Source organism: Amblyomma americanum, chromosome 4 (assembly GCF_052857255.1).
Source record: "Amblyomma americanum isolate KBUSLIRL-KWMA chromosome 4, ASM5285725v1, whole genome shotgun sequence".
Classification (NCBI taxonomy): domain Eukaryota; kingdom Metazoa; phylum Arthropoda; class Arachnida; order Ixodida; family Ixodidae; genus Amblyomma; species Amblyomma americanum.
This window is the reverse complement of record NC_135500.1, coordinates 174,616,135-174,635,538: the sequence shown is the minus strand read 5'-3', so window position 1 is coordinate 174,635,538 and position 19,404 is coordinate 174,616,135. Positions and strand designations below refer to the sequence as shown.

The following is a 19,404-nucleotide window of genomic DNA, read 5'->3' as shown; positions in this document are numbered from 1 at the left end:
ATGAAATGATTATGACGATTTCTCCAGTATGCCTGCTATCCCTTTATTTCTGCTGCCCCAGCTGAGCTGCTTCCCGTAGCGCTGGCAGATGACGGGGCTAGCAAAAATCTTTTCCTTACCTTTTATTATTATTTTAAATGAACTACTACTACTACGCTGCCAATGAAATGCTTGTCCTGACGCGTCGCCAGTATGTGAACGTTTTACCCTACAGGGAAATGTTTAGGAGGTCGAACATATTTATCAAGTGGAGATTTGAGTGGATAAATTAGCATATTTAATTGTCGCGTGTGATCAAGACCAGCCTTATGCGAATATCCGTTTTCAAGAGCCTCACATATCAGGTGCGCAGCAGTGATATGCTGCTAGCTTTCCCGCGGTATCGCTTATTCGCTATTCACTGCGACGCCGACAGCGACGTATCGTATACTGACCACTCACTAGTATGAAAGCTTGTCAATGCGGAGCGGTGTGTGCCGTCACTACCGTGTGCATTTTTTCCTTCCCTCTTTTTGGATTGTTAAGTGGCACTCCCTCAGTAACAGCAGAGGGCAACGCAAAATGGTAAATATTTCAAAATATAATAAGCCACAAAACGTTCGTCGTGCGCAAGTAAGTGCAGCTGTAGGTGAACATAGTTAGACCCAGTTTATTTCGGCTATTTTATTCTGGCAGCGTACTGGAAACATTAGCACACCAAGACTAAGTGCATTTCCTTGCATTTTCTATTTCTTTTCTCTTTACTGCAGGGTACTATGAGTGGTAAGTCGCCATAACGTATACTTTAGCAACATTTGAAACTTCGGAATAGCATGTCGAACTTTCTCCATATTCGGTTCGCTGAACGAAACAAACAGTGCATATTAAAAATTCGAAAATAAACGAATGTATTAAAAGCTTCCGAATATAGTAGTCAAATAATTGGTGCAAAGTTTAAATAAGGCAGACCGTAGTTTCCTTCGATGACTCTTTAAAAAACGGGGTAAAGAGTAGTGTGCCACCCTAGGAAAGAGGGTTCAGCGCCGTGATGCAGTTCAATCGCGTGGCGGGGGTGATAATTAATCCTCTTGCGTGTGGACCCCAAGACTGGGCAAGGCTTCAGGTTTCAGGCAGGTTTACCAAACACCGTCGCCTTTATGACCGATCCTGGAGGCCATGATTCACAAATACTGTTCTAGTTTATTCGTTGTCGTCATCAGTAGCAAAACGTTATTTTTTACTATGGGTTTGACACAACGGCCATGCAGCTAATATACTGACTTCGTGGGACGTGTGACGAGCTGCGCTCAAATTTCGCATTACTGACTACTGTAACCGTGTGTCAATTATTTTTACGCTATACACTATATGTATTCGACTCGGTTTTGGAAAAATACCATTCGTATACTCCCAACGAACGCATAATGCACCTGATATCTCAGTCTCTGAACGTGCCCGTGTACAGATGATTTCACTCAAGGAATGCCTCTTGAAAGAAAATGTGCATTAAAAAAGCATCACGACCCCTTCCGTATACGGTGAAGTGGAACAGACTGCTATAAAATGCTTCCATGTCTTTTCGTCTCTTATTTGCAGACGACGACACTCAAAGTAAGCGCGTTTTTTTTTTCTATTTCATCTGCTCGAACAATATTTCTCATCTGCACATTTCTTACCTATATAGTGACTGGTAGTAATCAGAAATTTATATGTAACAATACTAATAATAATGTTTCTTTACACTTAATGCGTGCATAGGATGAGGGAGCACTGCAGAAGAAGCTGTCGTAATGACAACTTACTGACAAGGCCGCAGCCCCCCTTCCCCCGTATCTGTATGTTTATGTGCAAATTTTCGTTAGTCTATTGTAGCCCACAGATTCTGACGCTGTATTCATGATAGGCTCTTGGGTTTAAAGCGTGGTTTTTATATCAGGTGAACAAAACAAAATGCGCTTCCTTATAACAACGTAAGAATACCACTGACCGATAACTTAAAACGGCGCTCATAACGCCATATCTGTCCCTTCCGTTGTCTTCTAATTTACTGTTTGCGGGTTTTCCTCCTTCATCCGACAGATCTTACTTCGATAGTAAAAAAGTAAGTGCGGAAGACATGCGCCTAAATGAATAGTCCTGCCGAATATGCTGATTAAAATTTGTTCAACCACGTGACTATGCCCAGCAGGAGTTGTCAATTTCCGGGGCAACACAGTTGTTCGAGGCTATCGTTGCTGTTTACTCGGGACTCTTGTTAAACTCGCAGTTTTCTAACGCGGATTCTCTTCTGAACAGCTCTCAGTTATCGTTATCTGGGAACACTTAATTGATACGATCTTTCCTCTACGGTTCCGTTCGACCCACCACGTCGGTTGACAGATCCCGGGGATAGGGGGCGGGATCGTCAGATTGGCTGAGCCGATCAAGAAGAGAACAAGTTTCGGTGCACTGTCTGCTGCTTTGGACGGAACATGTGGAAGGTATACCAGCCGGATGCTGTTTTCGGATGAAAAACTGAAATATAATCGCTCAAACGTAATCCTAATTCACTACGATTCCTAAGGCCAGCCTGCTTCAAAAGCTGGAATGGAAACAATTAAACGTCTTATCAGCCATTATACGGCAGTTTTTTTTGTGTGTGTGTATGCTCCACGTGACATTACACGTACTCCCACTTGTCACAGCCATCGTTCGGTTGATGAAACCGAACCGGCATCAAGAAGGAATTCAGTTATGTATATTTATCCGTAGTAAGCGATCTCCACGTGGTGGAACCATGTATTCCAATGTCTAACGCATAATTTGGAAGAAGAAAATATGCACTTAAATTTAGGCGTCCATGGTCCTTTCACGGGTACATGCGCTTCGACGTAACTGCACGCCCGCTACACTTCGACTGCGCCCGCGGCGGACAAAAGTTGGTGCACAGAAGTTCGCGGGCACAATACGGGCGTCTATGCTGCCGTTAAAGGCGTGCCTGTCTTGAAACGAGTTTGAATTGCAACAGGGCCGCTAATTTCACGCAGGGATGCGCCCAAGCAGGACCCGCCACCCGAATCCTCGACGGTCGCCATCTTAGTGGGCGCGGGCGTGTGCATCGGCATTGTCATCGTGGTCGCGCTCTTGTTCCTCACCGGACTCGGTAGGTCGGGGGCTACCCCTTCGGACTAAGCACAGAGAAAGGAAAGCCTGACCCCCTCCCTGGGGCACTCTACCCCGTTGCTCTACCCTAGCCATCTGAGCTGCATGAAAAAAAAAAAAATAAATAAATAAACCGGAAGTCATGCTTTTTTTTTTTGCAAGGATTACTGGGAGTCTGGTCGGTGGTGCAGCCAATAGTAACGTTGAGCGCTGCGGGGTCACCTGCATCATCGGCGTGTCTATTAGTTGCCGGAGTCCCGGCGTGCCCGGGGCGAAGCTGTCTGCTGCGCATGCGCAGACGCGCTGAGATGGCGGCCTACTATATAGCCGGATACAACTCAAGAACGCAGCGGCTTTTCCCCATCAAAGGGGCCCCCTTCTAGCCAATGGCGTCGGCTGATTCTCATGACTACAGTGAACTAGAAGAAGTAGTTCACTGTACTGATGACCCTGCTAAGGCTATAAGTCCCCTCTCTCCATTGTGATGCCGCTCCCTGCATTGTCACGCAAGCAGGGTCATGAGAATCGGCCGACGCCATTGACTGGAAGCGGGTCCTTTGATGGGGAAAAGCCGCTGCATTCTTGAGTTGTACCCGGCTATAGCAAAGGGGAGTCTTCACGTCCGGCTGCAGAAAATGTGACGTAACGGCATCTCCTAAATTCTTTCCTTCCTCCATGGGACGTGAAGCGGAGATGGGGTATTTTACTGAGCGTGACATGGTGAGACGATATTCTGCGGAAATGGCTCTAAATCATTGTGTCCATTCCGTTGTGCGTGCTCGACGCCATCCATCCGCGCTCTCGCAAAGCAGAGTATTTTCATACTTTTCCTGGGTACAATATATAGAGTGTTTTAAATTAGATTAACCCTACCGCTTAAGGATATAGGAAAATAGCGTCCCTGCACAGAGAAGTATGAGTCACAACGATAGCCGTATCACCCTCTTTCCTTGCTTTGTCACTTGATAGCTGGTGGTGGAGACTGTGTGGGCGAGGCTATGGCATACTTGTTTTATGAGATGGTTGACGCAGCATAATAGACATTGAGTTTACGCTTTAAAAATAATAGCGACATACAGTTTTATTTCTCTATCCCAATGTCCCGATTCGTCAAGAGCGCCGGCATCTGCATAACCGTGGTGCAACCCTTTCATTTCACATCACCAAAGCAGCTTAGCTGCAGTGGCAACGCCCATGCCAGGCGTTTCGCCTAAAATGTTTCGTGATTTTTTTTTAAATAGGATTTATGAGTTATAAGAGCGCTTTTTTAGGCATAGCATTGTCAGTGGTATAGTGCATCAGAATACAGCCGTGTTAACTGGTAGACTGGTTAACTAATATTGAGTAATTACCTTCTACTCTTACTGTTAGTCTTCTTATTTAGTGAGTGGCGTGTCGCCCCTGTAATATCCACATCAATTTTTATAATTTCGAAAATGTCATTACCGTTGCGACCGTGGCGCAATAAATTTTCACTATTTCAATGAGTTACAGTATACTGGTGGGGCTTCTTTGAATGCAAGCTTTTCGAAAGCGCCTGTTTATTGGCACGATGTACGCAAAGTTTGTTGGGCCACAGCGCTGACGGTAACTATGTTTTCGAAACTCTAAAAGCTTGTATTGTTATCACTTACGGTGTGCAATACAGGCCACTCAACAAATAAGGAGACTAACAGTGACAGTTAAAAAAATGGAGGGGGACGCGTGATAGAGTTAATGGATGAATTGCCATGTGGAATCGGTCATTCTCTTCTTCACGTTCACATATTCCTGGGAGCTCTCATATTAGTCCTGCCGCAGTGGTTGCAGCGGTTAAGTTATGTGCCACTCACTGCCCTGCGATGGCAAGGGCTGCCAATAAAGGCTTTTCGCCGCTGCCACCGGTGGGGCTTTTAAGACCTACGCTGTTGTTCCTGAGCAACTTCTCAAGACCAATCATTAACTTCCATCTTCCACAGTTGGCAGTTTGCGCACAATCTGATAGGCAGGTTGTGATGACGTCACAGGGGGACGTGACCTAGGTGGTCCATCTGGCACCTAGGTTGCTTCTCTGGGAATTTTTCGGGGATTTTTCGCTCACGGCCAATGACGACGCCGGCTTGTCTACGACACGGGTTCTTAAACTATATATTGTCAGCACGTCTTAGCTGACGTCTTAGCTGACAATGCATATCTGAAAAAAGCGCTCTTTTTTAATTAACGGGGGCACCTAAGCAATTCTTAAGATGTGTAAATGCGATCGAGCGAGAGCAAGTATAATTGGCTTAGTGGACGCCTCAATCGGGCTGGGAGTCGGCGGTGGTGTCCACCTACAAATTGAGACTGTTATGCTCCTGCCCTTTTCACGAAAAGCAGCGGAATGTTTAGACTCCGGTGATTTTGAGGAAAGGAAAAGCTCATAGCTGGCTCCCTTGGTCAGTGGACACCTCAGTCGCGCTTTCAGGTACGTGGTGGTGGGGACGCCGGCGACCTATTTCCCCGGGAGGGGTGATGACGTCATTTGCGTGCCGCGTTTCGGCCATGGGTTTCTATGACGGCGTGGTGTTCGCACAATGAGCCAAGTAATGCTCTCGCACTAAACTTGCAGAACATCTTAGGTGAAACACCCGGCATAGGAGGCATTCACGTGACGTCACGGGCGCCGTTTTGGCGTTCAACGCCCAGCTCCAGCCATGTAGGCCGGAGGAGAGGGGGTTAAGCCCGACTAAACACGCACTGTAACCTTTCGCCGTGTTGCATGGACACCAAAATGGCGACCACTATGGCATGAGAGAACACCTTCTATAGCGGCCGCTGCGCCGTCCCATGCTGCAGTATAAACAACAGTAACATAACCTGGGCGCGTAGTCATCGTGAATGAAACGTTCCGGTCGGTGGCATTGTTCGCAGGAGGCTCCGGCTCAGGCTCGAAGTCCCAAGACGCGGGCGGAGCAGCCGCCGGCGCGAGCAAGGCGCCGACCGAGGCGTCGTCCAAAGGCGACGACAAGCCCGAAAAGCCAGCTGCGAGACGTGCCGCCTCATTCACCTCCGGCGACGACGCGGAGCATGCCACCACAGATCCGCACCGAAAGGGCAGAAAAGCCACCGTCGGCGCAACTAGCCGGAAGCCGACCTCGGCGTCACCGAAGATGCCCAAGCGTGAGCACCATCGCGTGAAAATCTGTTTGCGAACGGTGCTCTGCAAATATGAATCTCTGATTTCGAATAGATATGGCGTATTTGTGCTCGCGCGGACTAGCGATTACTGCGCCTGCCTCCTTTACTTAATTGTGATCGCCGAATATAGTTCTTTAAAACGCCGTTATCGTATGTGTGTGTATATATATATATATATATATATATATATATATATATATATATATATATATATATATATATATATATATATATATATATATATATATATCAAGAGTGATTTCTGGCAGCTGATTTGGTCAATATAATATAAAATCACCAAAAATTGAAGAAACATAACAGGATTTAATTCACGACGTTTCGGCTGGAGAACCAGCCTTTTTCGAAAAAGGCTGGTTCCCCAGCCGAAACGTCGTGAATTAAATCCTGTTATAAAAAGGCTGTTATAAAAAGGTGACGGTTCGTAGTCGGCGCTATAGACTCCGTGCGCTGCAGTTTAGAGCGCGCGAGTGGCGCCACCTGGTTAACAGCGGTGGGGAAAGGCGGACGCAGCCAACGCAGCTCTCTGGTTCAGTTTGCAGTGAGCGAGGCGAGCGGTGAGGTGTTTCGTCCGAGGGCGAAAACAAACTTGGTTAATTGTGGGTGCTCTACCTACTGCTGTGTTTACCCAATGTCATAACAGCTATAAAAACACTGCAGTCAAGGTACCGAATATATTTAAACGCTTTCCTTGGACATCGTGCATGCTTGCTCATGCACAGATGTTCTGCTGGAAATGAGTGCACTGTTGAATTAAATTCATGAGTGTGAACTGGGAAAGGCTTTACATTGACTGGGGTGTTTTGAACGTGCCATCATTGGTAGGAGCTGCTTTATGTCTTTATGTAGAGCGAAGGAATGCGCTTAGTCAGTCACAGGAAATGGCCTCCGGTGAAGTTCTTGGAGCAAGCATCTGAAGTTTAAGTCTTCGTTTGTTATGCTCATCTGTGGTTCAGCGTGTCAATTTTGTTTCTAGTTTTTTTTTTCGTGCGTATGTGTATGCAGTGGGAGCGACGTCGTACTTCTGAGAGTGCTTATGTCGTTTTTCACATTGTTTCACCTAAGCGTTTGTGTATTTATTTGCATCATTTTATTTCCTTCAGTGGTTTAAAATTTTGTATCTTTATTTGTTGCATTTATGAGATCTCAAATCCTGTTCTAGACGAATAAAAAGAAAAATAGAGAGTGGTTCAAATTTCTCTATATATATTTCTTGGATTTCACAACATCACTGAACTCTTAATTTCGAGAATTAATCTTTTGATTTTAATTGGGTTTATCGTCCCAATGCGACGCAGACTATAAGGGGCGCCATAGTAGGAGGTTCCAGATAATTGCAACCACTTGGAGTTCTTTAACGTGCACTGACATCGCGCAGTACGCGGGCCTCTAGAATTTTGCCTTCACCGAAATGCGACCGCCGTAACCAGGATCGAACACGAGTCATTTGGGTCAGCAGCTGAGCACCATAACCACTGAGCCACCGCGGCGGCCTTTCTATAGTTAAGTATTTACCAAAAGAGAAATACGACCAAAATAATTCATGTTATTGGTGTCTTCATGAAATTCCTGAAATGAAAGTCCTGTGGAAGATACTTAGGAAGAAACCAGTCGTCTTTTTGTATGCTTCTCTGAGGGGAATACACAAAGTAAAGCAGTGTCGACCCTGCAGGATATAGAGCACTATCATCTGATATATATGTGTAGTAAGTTTGCGTTTTTCGCAATTCTAGCCGACCATTCACATAGTCGATGTCACAGTGGATGTAAATTACATAGCTGAATTCATTATTTGGGTCAGAGCCTTGTTTCTCAAACTGTAAAGGTACTTAATTAATTTCAATAAGCTCAACTGCGCTGCCCGATATTGCAGTGCCGTCGGGACTGCAACACAATCATGGTTGCTCGGAATGAGTGATCAGCAGTAGCAGTAGCAGTGGTGGCGTCAAGGCTTTCAATGCCTTGAATTCCGCAGAAAAGCAGGCATTGACTTAGAATGGCATCGCGGTCAGTGCGCGTCTGCTATGCGGCCGGGCTGGCGCGAACGCATCGGGCATGAAGGAAGGCGCTGGGCCACCACGGCCAGTCTCGAAGAGGGCGCACGCGCTCTCCCTTCGAGAGACCGGCCGTGACTGAGCGTCCGGTTAATGCGGCGAGTGCCACGAGGCGGCGCTGGCGATGTGGTCGCTGCTGGCGCCACTATACCAGCGCACGGAGTCCATACCTCCTTCTCGGTTTTGGTCAGGGTAGAGTAAGGAGACGGTAGATTAGGCTGAAGTATCTGTATTGCAGAGTACTGTCGTTGACGCCTCACAGTGTAATCGTTCTCGTGCAGCTGTAAAAATCTTGGGCGCTCTTCACTCAAGGAATAGATGAGTTCACATCAGGATATATCCCCCTCCTTTTGTAATGCAAGTTCATTCGAAACCTGCATAATTTCGACGGTCCAGTCAGCTTCGTTGGCATTTTGTTGTTTCTCAGAGAAGCCGATGGCGAAGGCACCGCTGGTATGCGTGTTCGGCAGCCGCACCGATCGGAAGATGCGCTTCCCACCAGACCGCCTGTGCGACATCGTCTTCTACGACTCGCTCTACGCGAACAAGGCCAACACGTTCCAGAGCGCCAGATTCGCGCCGGACCTGCGGCGCGTCCTGAAAGCCTTCAAGTCCTACAGGGTCACCGAGCGCGGCCTTGCGGTGGCGTACACGTGAGGCGCGCTCCTCTTTTGTACTAGACACCGTGTTAACGTTACGTTACCGGAGGACGGGCAGCCCGCCCATCGCCGCTGAGCACGCACTGATTGGTCCCGATGCTGTAGGCGCACGCGCAGCTGCCGGCTACCTGGCGCCATCTGACGCCGTCAAGGCGATTTGCGTATGCGCATTGGCTGCGCGCAGGCTCCTGGTACTCCGGTACCGGTAACGATAACACGGTACACGGTATGCTAAAGATGTATATCGTTACCGGTACCGGAGCACCGGGAGCCCGCGCGCAACCAATGCGCATGAGCAAATCGCCTTGACGGCGCCATATGGCGCCAGGTACCCGGCAGCTGCACGTGCGCCTGCAGCATCGGGACCTATCAGCGTGTGCTCAGCGGCGGTGGGCGGGCTCCCGGTACTCCGGTAACAGTAACGGTAACATGGTACACGGTATGCTAAAGGTGCCTTGCTCACCTCTGCTTCTGCTTTGGGCTTAAATTCCTTAACGTCAACTTGTAAGGAAAAGAAGGCACATTAGCTACCGCGCTCTCGTTGGACACACGAACCGTGCCGTAAGGGATAAGGAAGGGAGTGAAAGAAGAAAGCCGCCGTAATGGAGGGTCTCTTATTAATTTCGACCACCCATAGGGTTCTTTAGCGTACACTGACATCGCGCAGCACACAGACGATTATGAATTTCGCCTCCATTGAAATGGGGGCGGGATTCGATCCTGTGACCTCGTCTTCAGCAGCAGACGCCCTGGTTGCTGAACCACATTGGCAGGTCATCGTGAGCTCGCGAAGACGAAGGCGGGAGCATACGGCACAGGAGCCACGACGAATATGACTTATTTTTCATTTTTAAATCATGCGCATCGTTTTGCACGCGTGGCAAAGCATCAGCTACATGCGGCCTCCTTTCCCACGGGGTCGTCTTTCAGAGGTGCTGACAAGGCGACCATGGACATCTCCTCCATGAAAGGAAAGGCGACATTTCGCAAATTATGGGCCTCAGGCGTCTATCACTACGGCGTTCTCGACTTCATCCCGACAAACCGCACCGGGGAACGCGACATGGTCGCCATGCTTCGCCTTCTGAAGGTGAGTTGTTACACGGATTGCCTTACGTCTCACTATGCCACGTGTATGTACTCTTTACATGTACTTGACGAAAATCGGCGTAATTCTGCTTGTCAGGGTGGAGCTTGCCATTCGGGATCATGTAGATATACAGGTTCGGGCAGAGCGCGGCAGTCTGATTAGAAACTATGTCAACACGCCTACGTGATCTCATTCAGTCCGAGCCGTTCTTCAAGGTACAGGTGCGGATAAAAGTAAATGGAGCATGCTATGAGTATTTCCTTCTAACATTTTTCACGCGATGCCTATTTGTAACTGGGGGCTCTGTAATGCCAAGGCTGATAGCAGACGCGAGCGCGCTTGCTCGTGAACAAATATTTCATGTCCGATAGGGAAGGTGCGATTGCAGTTACTACGGAATAGCGTGCTCCGTTTACTAATGTCCGCGCCTGCACATGTAATCGCGGTCGGGTCGAGTAAGGGAAGCGCAGTAACTTTTCGCCGCAAAGGAAAGTCACTGTCCCCGTTCGTGTGTTATTTTCCGGCGATAATTCTTCGGCCACTCTCATAATTATTGCGCCAGATATGGTCGGTTTAAAGACCACCTTGCGAAGAGGGGCGCAGCGTTACGCAGATGGCTACGTGCGGCAGTTTCCTCCCCTCACAACCTGTCCTCCTCTTCGCAAACGCCGTGCGTGCCTTGAATCATTATTCGCACCAATTAAAGAACTCAGAACTCTCGCGGACGTGGCGATATCAGCCTGCTAAAAGTGCAAAAAAAAAATTGGCGTCGGCGCCGTTGACCGTGAGCAAAAATTCCACGAAAAATCCCCACAGAAGCAACCTAGGTGGCAGGTGGGCCACCTAGGTCACGTGGCCTTGTAGCATTATCGCAACCTGCCTACCAGATTGTGCGCAAACTGCCAACCGTGGAAGGCGGAAGTTAATGATTGGTCGCGACAAGTTGCGCGGGAAGAGCAACCTGCTTCGCTCAATCCCCACAGCGGTGGCATCACCTGCCATCGCAGGGCAGTGGCGCATCACTAATGACCGCTGCACCACTGCGCCAGGGGTGGTATGAGGACTCACATGGGATCTACGAATGTTAAGTAGAGAATGACCAATTTTCGCATATATGGGCATTAACCCATTAACGCTATCGAGTCATACCCTTTAAGGCGGAACTTAAGTGTCCCTCCCAATTTTCAACCCTGCTTGTGAGTCGATTCGCTCGCGTCGAGTTCAATTACGTGGATCCCTTGTACTGTTAAATTCCATCTCTATAAGCTCCAAGACACGCGACTGTAATAAATACTCTCTTATTTTTAATGCGATAGAATTAAAAGGCTCATCGCGAAGAAACTGTATCGTCATAGAATTCACCGATTGGCTGAATGGGAAGGGATGTCACCAGACGAAGTCCCATTTCCTGGAGGGAAGTGGCATACCATACCGGATGAGACGTCACTTCTGGCAAAAGCATCAACAGATTCTAATCCTATTGCATTAACAACACGTGAGGTAATTAGGTGCTCCTGTGAAATTTTTTTGCTTCTTTGTCTTATACCGCGCAGCTTATCAGAAGGCTGCACGCCGCCCACGCCCCTAATAACTCCAGTTTCAAGCAGTACATCGCTCTAGGAATAGCGTACTTGAAGAACGCCAACGAAAAGATATACAGAACCTTCGAGCAGGCGACGAAGTGAGTAAACATTCTACGATGTCTGCTTTGCGCTTTGATGCGATCAGCATTTATTATTCGATTTACTATCACTGATCGCTCTCCGATATTCTTTCGCTTTCAAAACAGTACAGACATTAGCGATATCTCCTTCTTTAAAAAATTTTTCGGTTGTACTAAATTTGTCCAATTAATATCGAACCGATTGAAAATTTTCACTTGATAAAACAACGATCAGTTGGCTCGTACTAAATTCAGTAACGCTGCCACTAAACGCTTAAGTTTTTTTAACGTCTGTACAACGCCAAACTTAAGCACTTCAACAATTTAGTAACGCTTTGAGAATGCTGTTAAAGGCCTCAAGAAATAATTTCTATGAACATTAAATCACATAGATATCACAAAGCAATCGTCCGTGATGAAACCTTACCATGAACTCCACAAATGATACGCCCACTACAACCAGGGGTCAGACTTCCGGTTTAGACTATAAACTGAAAAAAAGCGGTAAAAGTAGACCTAAATTCAATTTTCCGCATTAATGTCTAATTGAAAAAGGTATATAACTCATGCAGGATCAGCTTTACCCGACCTTACCGACATCGACATCTTGTCGACATCTCATCGACATCTTTCTCAGCACCTCTTGATTTGGCTTGTCGTTGCTCAATATCATTCTTTGTTCAAGATCACCTCATGAAATAAGAAACATAGTTTTGAGTCTGAAGCTTTCTGGCGCAGTTTTCGATAACCCCCATGCAAGTCGTGGGAAAAGAATAATTGGTATTATTGCAGATGTGGTTGCTTAAAGCATCTAATTTTCAAAACAGGTGTTTCCCAATTAATTAATAATAAGTAAAGTCAATCACTATTTTAAAAAAGTGACAAATGGTTCCTCTTATTACCTGTCTATTTCTATTCTCCCCCTTTCAGTAAAATAACTGAAAAGGTAATTCATCGTCCACTGTCAAACTACCCAGAAAAGCTTCATTTGTTACATCTTAAACGATGGATTTCGAGCTGGGTGTTCTACTAACCTCGAAATATATTTTTTTTAACTGACCAGCGCAGATTAAAAATCGACAAAAGCAAATTTTAGAAGGCATGCTCTTGGCTCGCGAGTTACGGTATCCAGGGGACCCAATTAAATTTACTGCGCAGTTACTCATATAACCGTGACCTAATTGCAAGCATTTCTAGCGTCTTCTGAAAAAAATATTAACATTGGTGTTCTTTAGGGCCGAGTTCTTAATCCTCTTTTATTTTTGGTTTTAGTTCTTTATGAACTACCCCCTGACCTAACTAGCTCTTCAGAATTCATTTTATATGCGAATGGTACAATTCTTTTATCCTCATATAAGTTCTGACGTCCTTACGCATGACAGTCAAGGCCTTACTAGTGTTTCTGCACAGTGTACTAAAAGTAGTTGTGACGATTCCCCAAGGCAGCAGACGCGAAGGACACCGCAGGCGCCTTCTCAGCGGCAACCAGCTGCACGGGGAAAAGGGGAAAGGGGAAAGATATAAAACGCTCCCCCGCTTTTCAAGGAGAGGAACCAGTAACTCCCGCGACCAACGTGTACTGTCGGTTTACGGGGCGCCTCTTCCCGCGCCCTCCTTAGGGCACGTCGATGACCCGTTGCGGCATTCGCTTCCAAGCTCGCCCCCTTATAATGCTATAACAATTCTGGCGACGAGGTAAACATTTTCCAGCATCGCATTATCTGCAACTATTTAGTGACTCTATCAGCAACCATGCCGACCTACGGAGCATTAGAGCCATTCCACGGGGAAGGAGGAGACTGGACGGAGTACTTGGAGCGAGTCAAGCTGTTTTTCGACGCCAACAGCGTTCCAGAGGAGAAGAAAAGGTTCGTGTTCATGACATGCTGTGGGTCCAGCCCCTACTCCTTACTACGGAGCCTGCTGACGCCTAAAACTCCACATCAAGTCTCCATCGACGAGATATTCTCCGTGCTTTCGGGCCCCTACATTCCTAAGCCTTCCGTGGTGGTCGGCCGCTTCAGATTCAATAGTCGCTCTCGCCAACCGGAGGAATCTGTCAGCGACTACATCACATCACTGAAAAAGCTTTCAGTGAACGGCCTTACTTTTCGAGCCCGTGACATAACACACGCGGAGGAGGTCGCCATTCGGTCGTTCCAGCGACGGTGGCGGCGCCACGCGACCTCTTCCTGAAGCGGCGAGCCGGTGATCGCTCTGCGCGGCGCGTGCAATCGCAGTGGTTTGGAGCCTCAGATACGCGTCAGAAATTAGCATATTCTGTTGTTCTACAATCTGCGAACATTCCAAATAGCAAACATGTTGTTTCGGCCAGCACGTAAAGAGTTCAAAAATCAGAGATTAAGTTCATTCTGCAGGTTGGTAACAAGTTTTAGCCCAATGACCCGTCTGTTAATCAGCAACATACTATGTTGATGCCACGACACCGTGTCGTCAATGCATTCCTATTCGGAGTTTTGTTCATGCTACCAACGTAGCCTATTACAGCTGCATGAAAGCAGTGCGGTGCTTAAACACTGAAATGATATGGAGTATATTGGTTATATTTTAAGGCGGATGTTTGCAGAAAACAGATTTTTCATCACGCTTCAGTTCATTCTGGTCTAGATTAAACACGGCTTTCTGGCCACGACTTGATTGCTAAAGAGCGATATGAATGGCAAGAACTTCACAATTGTACCTTTATTCCTCGGATATAATGCGTAAAGTGAATGAATAATTGCAAACGCTTCTTAGCAACTGTCGTCTGCTCACTCTACAGCGTTTTCCCCCGCTAGTCAAAAACATATTTTGAGCGCTAATTTCGACTGTATTATAAAGCTTCGACGACCCCCTGGGACGTGCGCTGCAGACGGACTACAGTCGGATACAATTAAATCTGCAGGAAAGCTCCGTCCACGTTCAGGACCACCGAACAAAATTCCTCCGTGAGAAAATGTAGACCACTGGTAAATGTTTTCTGTTTACCTAAACAATTGTAGGCTCAAGGATTTTGACGTTTCTGGCTTGTTTGATGCAGTCCAACGCTAAAAAGTTGATTTTGATCACTGTTGTAATTGGTAGGCATTGTAATATTACGCTGCGGACCATGACCAGTGTTACCAAGTGGTGATTTTTTTTAGTTGTGTCCTTATAAGATCAGCACGCAATAAATACACATACCGTGTTTACGCGGATAAGGGCCGCCGTCGTGTAGGCTCGAAATATAGCGTCAGACTGTGTGGATCATTCAAGTCGTTTATTTCCGCTTTCGGGTGAGTGCCGAAAGAAGAAAGTGAACGCGCAAAAAATTACAGTTTAAAGTGCTCGTCGCATTTCACCATGCTGAGTTCGCAAGTTTCAACGCCAACGGGGTTTTTGCGCGCGCGGCACTTGCGAACTAGGGATTCCACGCTCATATCGATAAAAAAATTTTTCGAGCCTGTAATGCAGCCAAACTCAAGCATAGGATCTTATTTATAACCAATAATAATTTACTGCTGCTTATCTACACTCTAAAAATCACACCAAAGGTGCCACAACGTCAAGAAGCCGCTTTGCTTGTATAGAGACGCACGCTATGGCATCGACGCCATCACCGCCTCTTCCGCCATGTCGCACTGCCGCCGCGCCACCTATAGGAGCTGGAATGACCGAATAGCATTGGCTGCATCTCATCCCACTTCCAAAACAATTATTTCCGACTCGCGAGGGGCCTGTCAGAACGTTGAGCAGGGCTGGGTACCGTACCTAGCCTACCGCCTTCTCCAAAGCAGCGTCTACACCGGGGACCCCGCTCACCGGACTATTGTGTGGGCTCCTGCTCACATGGGTCTTGAGGGAAATGAGGCAGCTGATGCCGCCGCCCGCGCGCATTCTCACCGGGCATTCCCCTCCCACCCCGACGACCAAGAGCTCGAATTCACACCGGCTTACTCTTTCCAAGACATTGTTTTACTTAGTCAATCTGGCCACAGCCTTTATCCGCGCCCGTGTAAAGGCCTCTCAAAAGCGGAGGAGCGGCGGCTTCTGCTCCGCCTTTATACTAATACTTTGCTGGGCCCGGCAGCTCTCAAACATTTTGACTCTTCTTTCTCGGGCAGCTGTCCGCACTGTGCGGAGAAGTCTTCGGACATCTACCACATGGTGTGGGCCTGTCCCTCCAACCCTGCTATCCCCCCTCATCCCAACCCCACCCGGGAGGACTCGGAGGCGACCCTGCTCGGCTGCTTGACCTACAGGCTCAAAAGGCCTTGGTTGAGCGTGCGCGGGCAGCGGCTGACGCCACTGGGGTTACGTACCAGGGACCTCACCTAGTGTTTGTGAGGGCCGGCCCCTTAACGGTCGGTCCATATCATACCTCCCTGTAAATACTTTTTTCTAGCCAATAAAAGTTTTTCACCACCACCACCCATGCAACGGCGCATGCTTGAAGAGCCGAACTTGATTCAAGCTCAGGGCATGGCGGAAGCGCAGACAGTTCACAGTGCGATGAGAGCGCAAATGAAACAGACGATAAGTTGTTATCGCTGTGGAGAGCCGCACTACGCAACATTATGCCAGCACGCCATATCCCCCGTGCAAAGCATGCAGCAAGATGGGGCATCTGGCCAGAGTATGCCGCTCAAAGGCTGCCGACACGAAGCAAGAGAACGTGTCATGGAAGCACAACAGGCGAAGGCAACAAAAGCAGCCAATTCACAGCCTTGCGGACAGTGGAAATCTTCCTGGAATCCAGTCACAGGTCTACGAGACGTGGCAGATGAACAGCGAGAAAGAAATTCCTCCGTTTGTAGCATTTTTGCAAGTCGCAGGCAGGCCTCTTAGAATGGAGCTAGACACGAGGGCCAGTGTGAAATTACGGAGTACTATAAGATCACAAGAAGGGAATATCCTCTTCCTCACAAAACCCTAAGTAAATATGAAGAGCACATAATCAGGCGACTACAAACTAATACTCTGCCCAATCCTTACCTAATGAGTAAATGGTTCCCAGAAACCTACAATTCGTCCTGCCCCTTCTGTGGAGCAGTTGGCACACTCTTTCACGCGGTTTGGGAATGTCACGAAAACCCAGACTTGGACAGCAATCCCGATCCGACTCATGAGCGCTGGGAGGCAACCCTTCATAGCCACAGCCCACTCGACCAGAAATTGCTGGTTGAGAGGGGCCGGATTATGATGGCGACCAATGGGTTCTCGTACTGAACCCACCCAGTTTTTGTGCTCTGAATAAATGTTTTTCCTCCTCCTCCTCTCCGTAATGGGGGAGATCGCATTCCAACAGCGGTTTCCCGAGCTCTCTGTAGACCCATCAGACGTAATTCTGAAGAGTTATTGCGGAAGACTGACATCCGTTAGGGGCAAGGTTACCGTTTCAGTCCAGTTCCGACGAAGAGAGGCAACACTGCCTTTGTTTGTATACCCCCGGATCAGTGTCCAACCCTTCTCGGACAGAACTGGATCAGTGCACTGCATCTCGACCTAAATGACGCCAGATCCGTTGGCTCACTTACGAGCGTTGACGAGCTGCTGACTTGCTACAAAGAAGTATTTTCAGAGGGGCTAGGAGCATTCAAAGGCGTGCGCGAAAGCCAAAATTGTTGTCAAGGAAGATTCAGCTCATAAATTCTTCAAACCGCGAACAATTCATTTCGCACTGCATGACAAAGTTGCAGAAGAATTGCAAAGTATGCAACGAGAAGGGGTAGTTACACACGTCAGAACGTCTGAGTGGGCAGCCTCAATTGTTCCTGTGATCAAGCAAGACGGCCGCGTGCGCATATGTGGCGACTTCAGGGCCACAATTAACGGTGTCACAGTGCTGGAAAAATATCCTGGGCCGCGAGTCGAGGACCTCTGGGCGAAACTTTCAGGTGGCAAAAAGTTTACGAGGCTGGACCTGAAAGACGCTTACCAGCAAGTAGAACTTGACACGAGCTCACAGAGGCTAGTGACCATCAACAAGCCTCAATTAAGGCCTCTTCCAGTACACCAGACTACCTTTCGGAGTAGCTTCAGCGCCGGCCATATTCCAGAGAGAAATGGAAAATTTGCTACAAGACATGCGCCATGTCACTGTGTACTTTGATGACATCTTGGTAACAGGATTGAACGACGCAGATCACTTGAGTAACGTAGCCAGTGTACTACAACGTCTACAGGAAGCAGGCCTCAAGCTCAAGTTAGAGAAGTGTTCATTTCTAGCGACAGAAGTTGAGTACCTGGGCCATGTCTTAAACGCAAACGGACTGAGGCCAACATCAAGATATATAGTTTATTAAAAAAAACTAGTTGTCTATACGCAGATAATTTCAAAACCAGTAACCTGAATTCCAAGCAGTTACAATCAGTGGCAACCAGTCGGTAAGCAGGAACGGTGCAGGCATCCGTATAATGGTTAATGGCTTCGGCCTGAGTTGAGTGGATTATCTTCTCCGAGACTGAGCTCGCTCTGCGGTTGGCGGCCTCTGCTCCGTCCTGTGGGACTCGATAGGAGGCGCGTTATGCCGCCGCCTTCGCAGGAAAGCTCGACTGTGACGTCATCAACTTCGTCTGCAGAAATGTATCTTCTGTCACTGTACAAAGAGAGAGCATATCACACACCTGATCAAGCGTATACAAAAGAGGTTGTGAATCATAACTTTCGAATTTTTGTCTATGGACTCACAAAACTCTGCCATTAGAAATTGCTTTCGATTAAAACTTTAAACTGGTGCGCGCGCCGATTTTTCATGACATTTATAGTTTGCTTATAAATTTCTGGTGACGTTTTCGCGATTGACCCCCAGACGTCTTCGAGCAGAAGGGAGTATCAATTGCGTATACCATCATTAAAACTCATTTCGCGAAGATGATATAGATAACTACAGTTCTTCATTCACTTCCCGTTTGCCTCGTCTCATGTCAGCCCTAACCACGATGTAAAAGACAGCAGTGCAGCAGCAGCAGCCCGAACCAGCCCAAACAAAAGTTCGTCAAGACTAATCAAGCCGCTGTCGCAAATTTTGATCTTTTTCTCGCTCCCTACTTGCTCATGAAAACATTCCCAAAATCTCAATGATAGGCTCACTGTTGTATTTCACATATTCCAACATCCCCACGTATACGCACGAGCTCAGGAGCCCTGCATTGTTTCGTATACGTTCGCTCAGAGCTTTGTCGGGTACGAACCCTTGCAGAACGGGGGTGATTCAGCTTGCCATCTTGCGTACACACATCGGCACCAGTAACCAGGCGAGCGGGACGCACTGCCGCATCACAGGGTCGACATTGTGGGGCAAGCCTGTCGACAACCATCAACCGAACATTGCAAGTAGACGCTCTCTCTCTCTCTCTCCCCTTCATACCTACTCTTTCCAATTGCTAGGATCACCTGACATAGTAAAGTACATCGAGTACTTAGTAAGGTTTTGTTCACCGGTCCGCAGGAAAGCACATTGGACTACTTGCGCCGGCGAAGGCCTCCCTTCGGGGCGAACACCAGGGTGCTGATGTCGATGTCTCTAGCTGGACGCTGGTACTCGTCTCTGGTGGGAGGAAGCAACAGGAGCGCCTACGCGGTCGGCGCTAAGTGCAAATCGTTCAAGCTCGGAGCTGCAAAGCAAGTGGACTCCCGCGTAACTGTGAGGGCAACATACCTTT

At 47.8% G+C, this 19,404-nt stretch overlaps 1 protein-coding gene across 1 annotated transcript; it reads left to right on the top strand.

Moving 5' to 3' along the window:
• Positions 1 to 755: 755 nt before the first annotated feature.
• Positions 756 to 19,144, top strand: LOC144129916 (uncharacterized). The gene is made up of 10 exons (XM_077663975.1): positions 756 to 762; positions 1,576 to 1,590; positions 2,059 to 2,080; positions 3,006 to 3,121; positions 6,010 to 6,258; positions 8,776 to 9,001; positions 9,938 to 10,097; positions 11,651 to 11,778; positions 18,942 to 19,071; positions 19,130 to 19,144. The coding sequence occupies exons 1-10, from the start codon at positions 756 to 758 to the stop codon at positions 19,142 to 19,144; spliced, it is 1,068 nt and encodes a 355-aa protein (XP_077520101.1).
• Positions 19,145 to 19,404: the final 260 nt, after the last annotated feature.

What these genes read in the sequence shown, in the direction of transcription:
- LOC144129916 (XM_077663975.1), top strand. An exon ending in CTTACTTCGATAGTAAAAAA is followed by an intron (nt 2,081 to 3,005) that starts GTAAGTGCGGAA and finishes AATTTCACGCAG; the next exon opens with GGATGCGCCCAAGCAGGACC. An exon ending in CTTGTTCCTCACCGGACTCG is followed by an intron (nt 3,122 to 6,009) that starts GTAGGTCGGGGG and finishes CATTGTTCGCAG; the next exon opens with GAGGCTCCGGCTCAGGCTCG.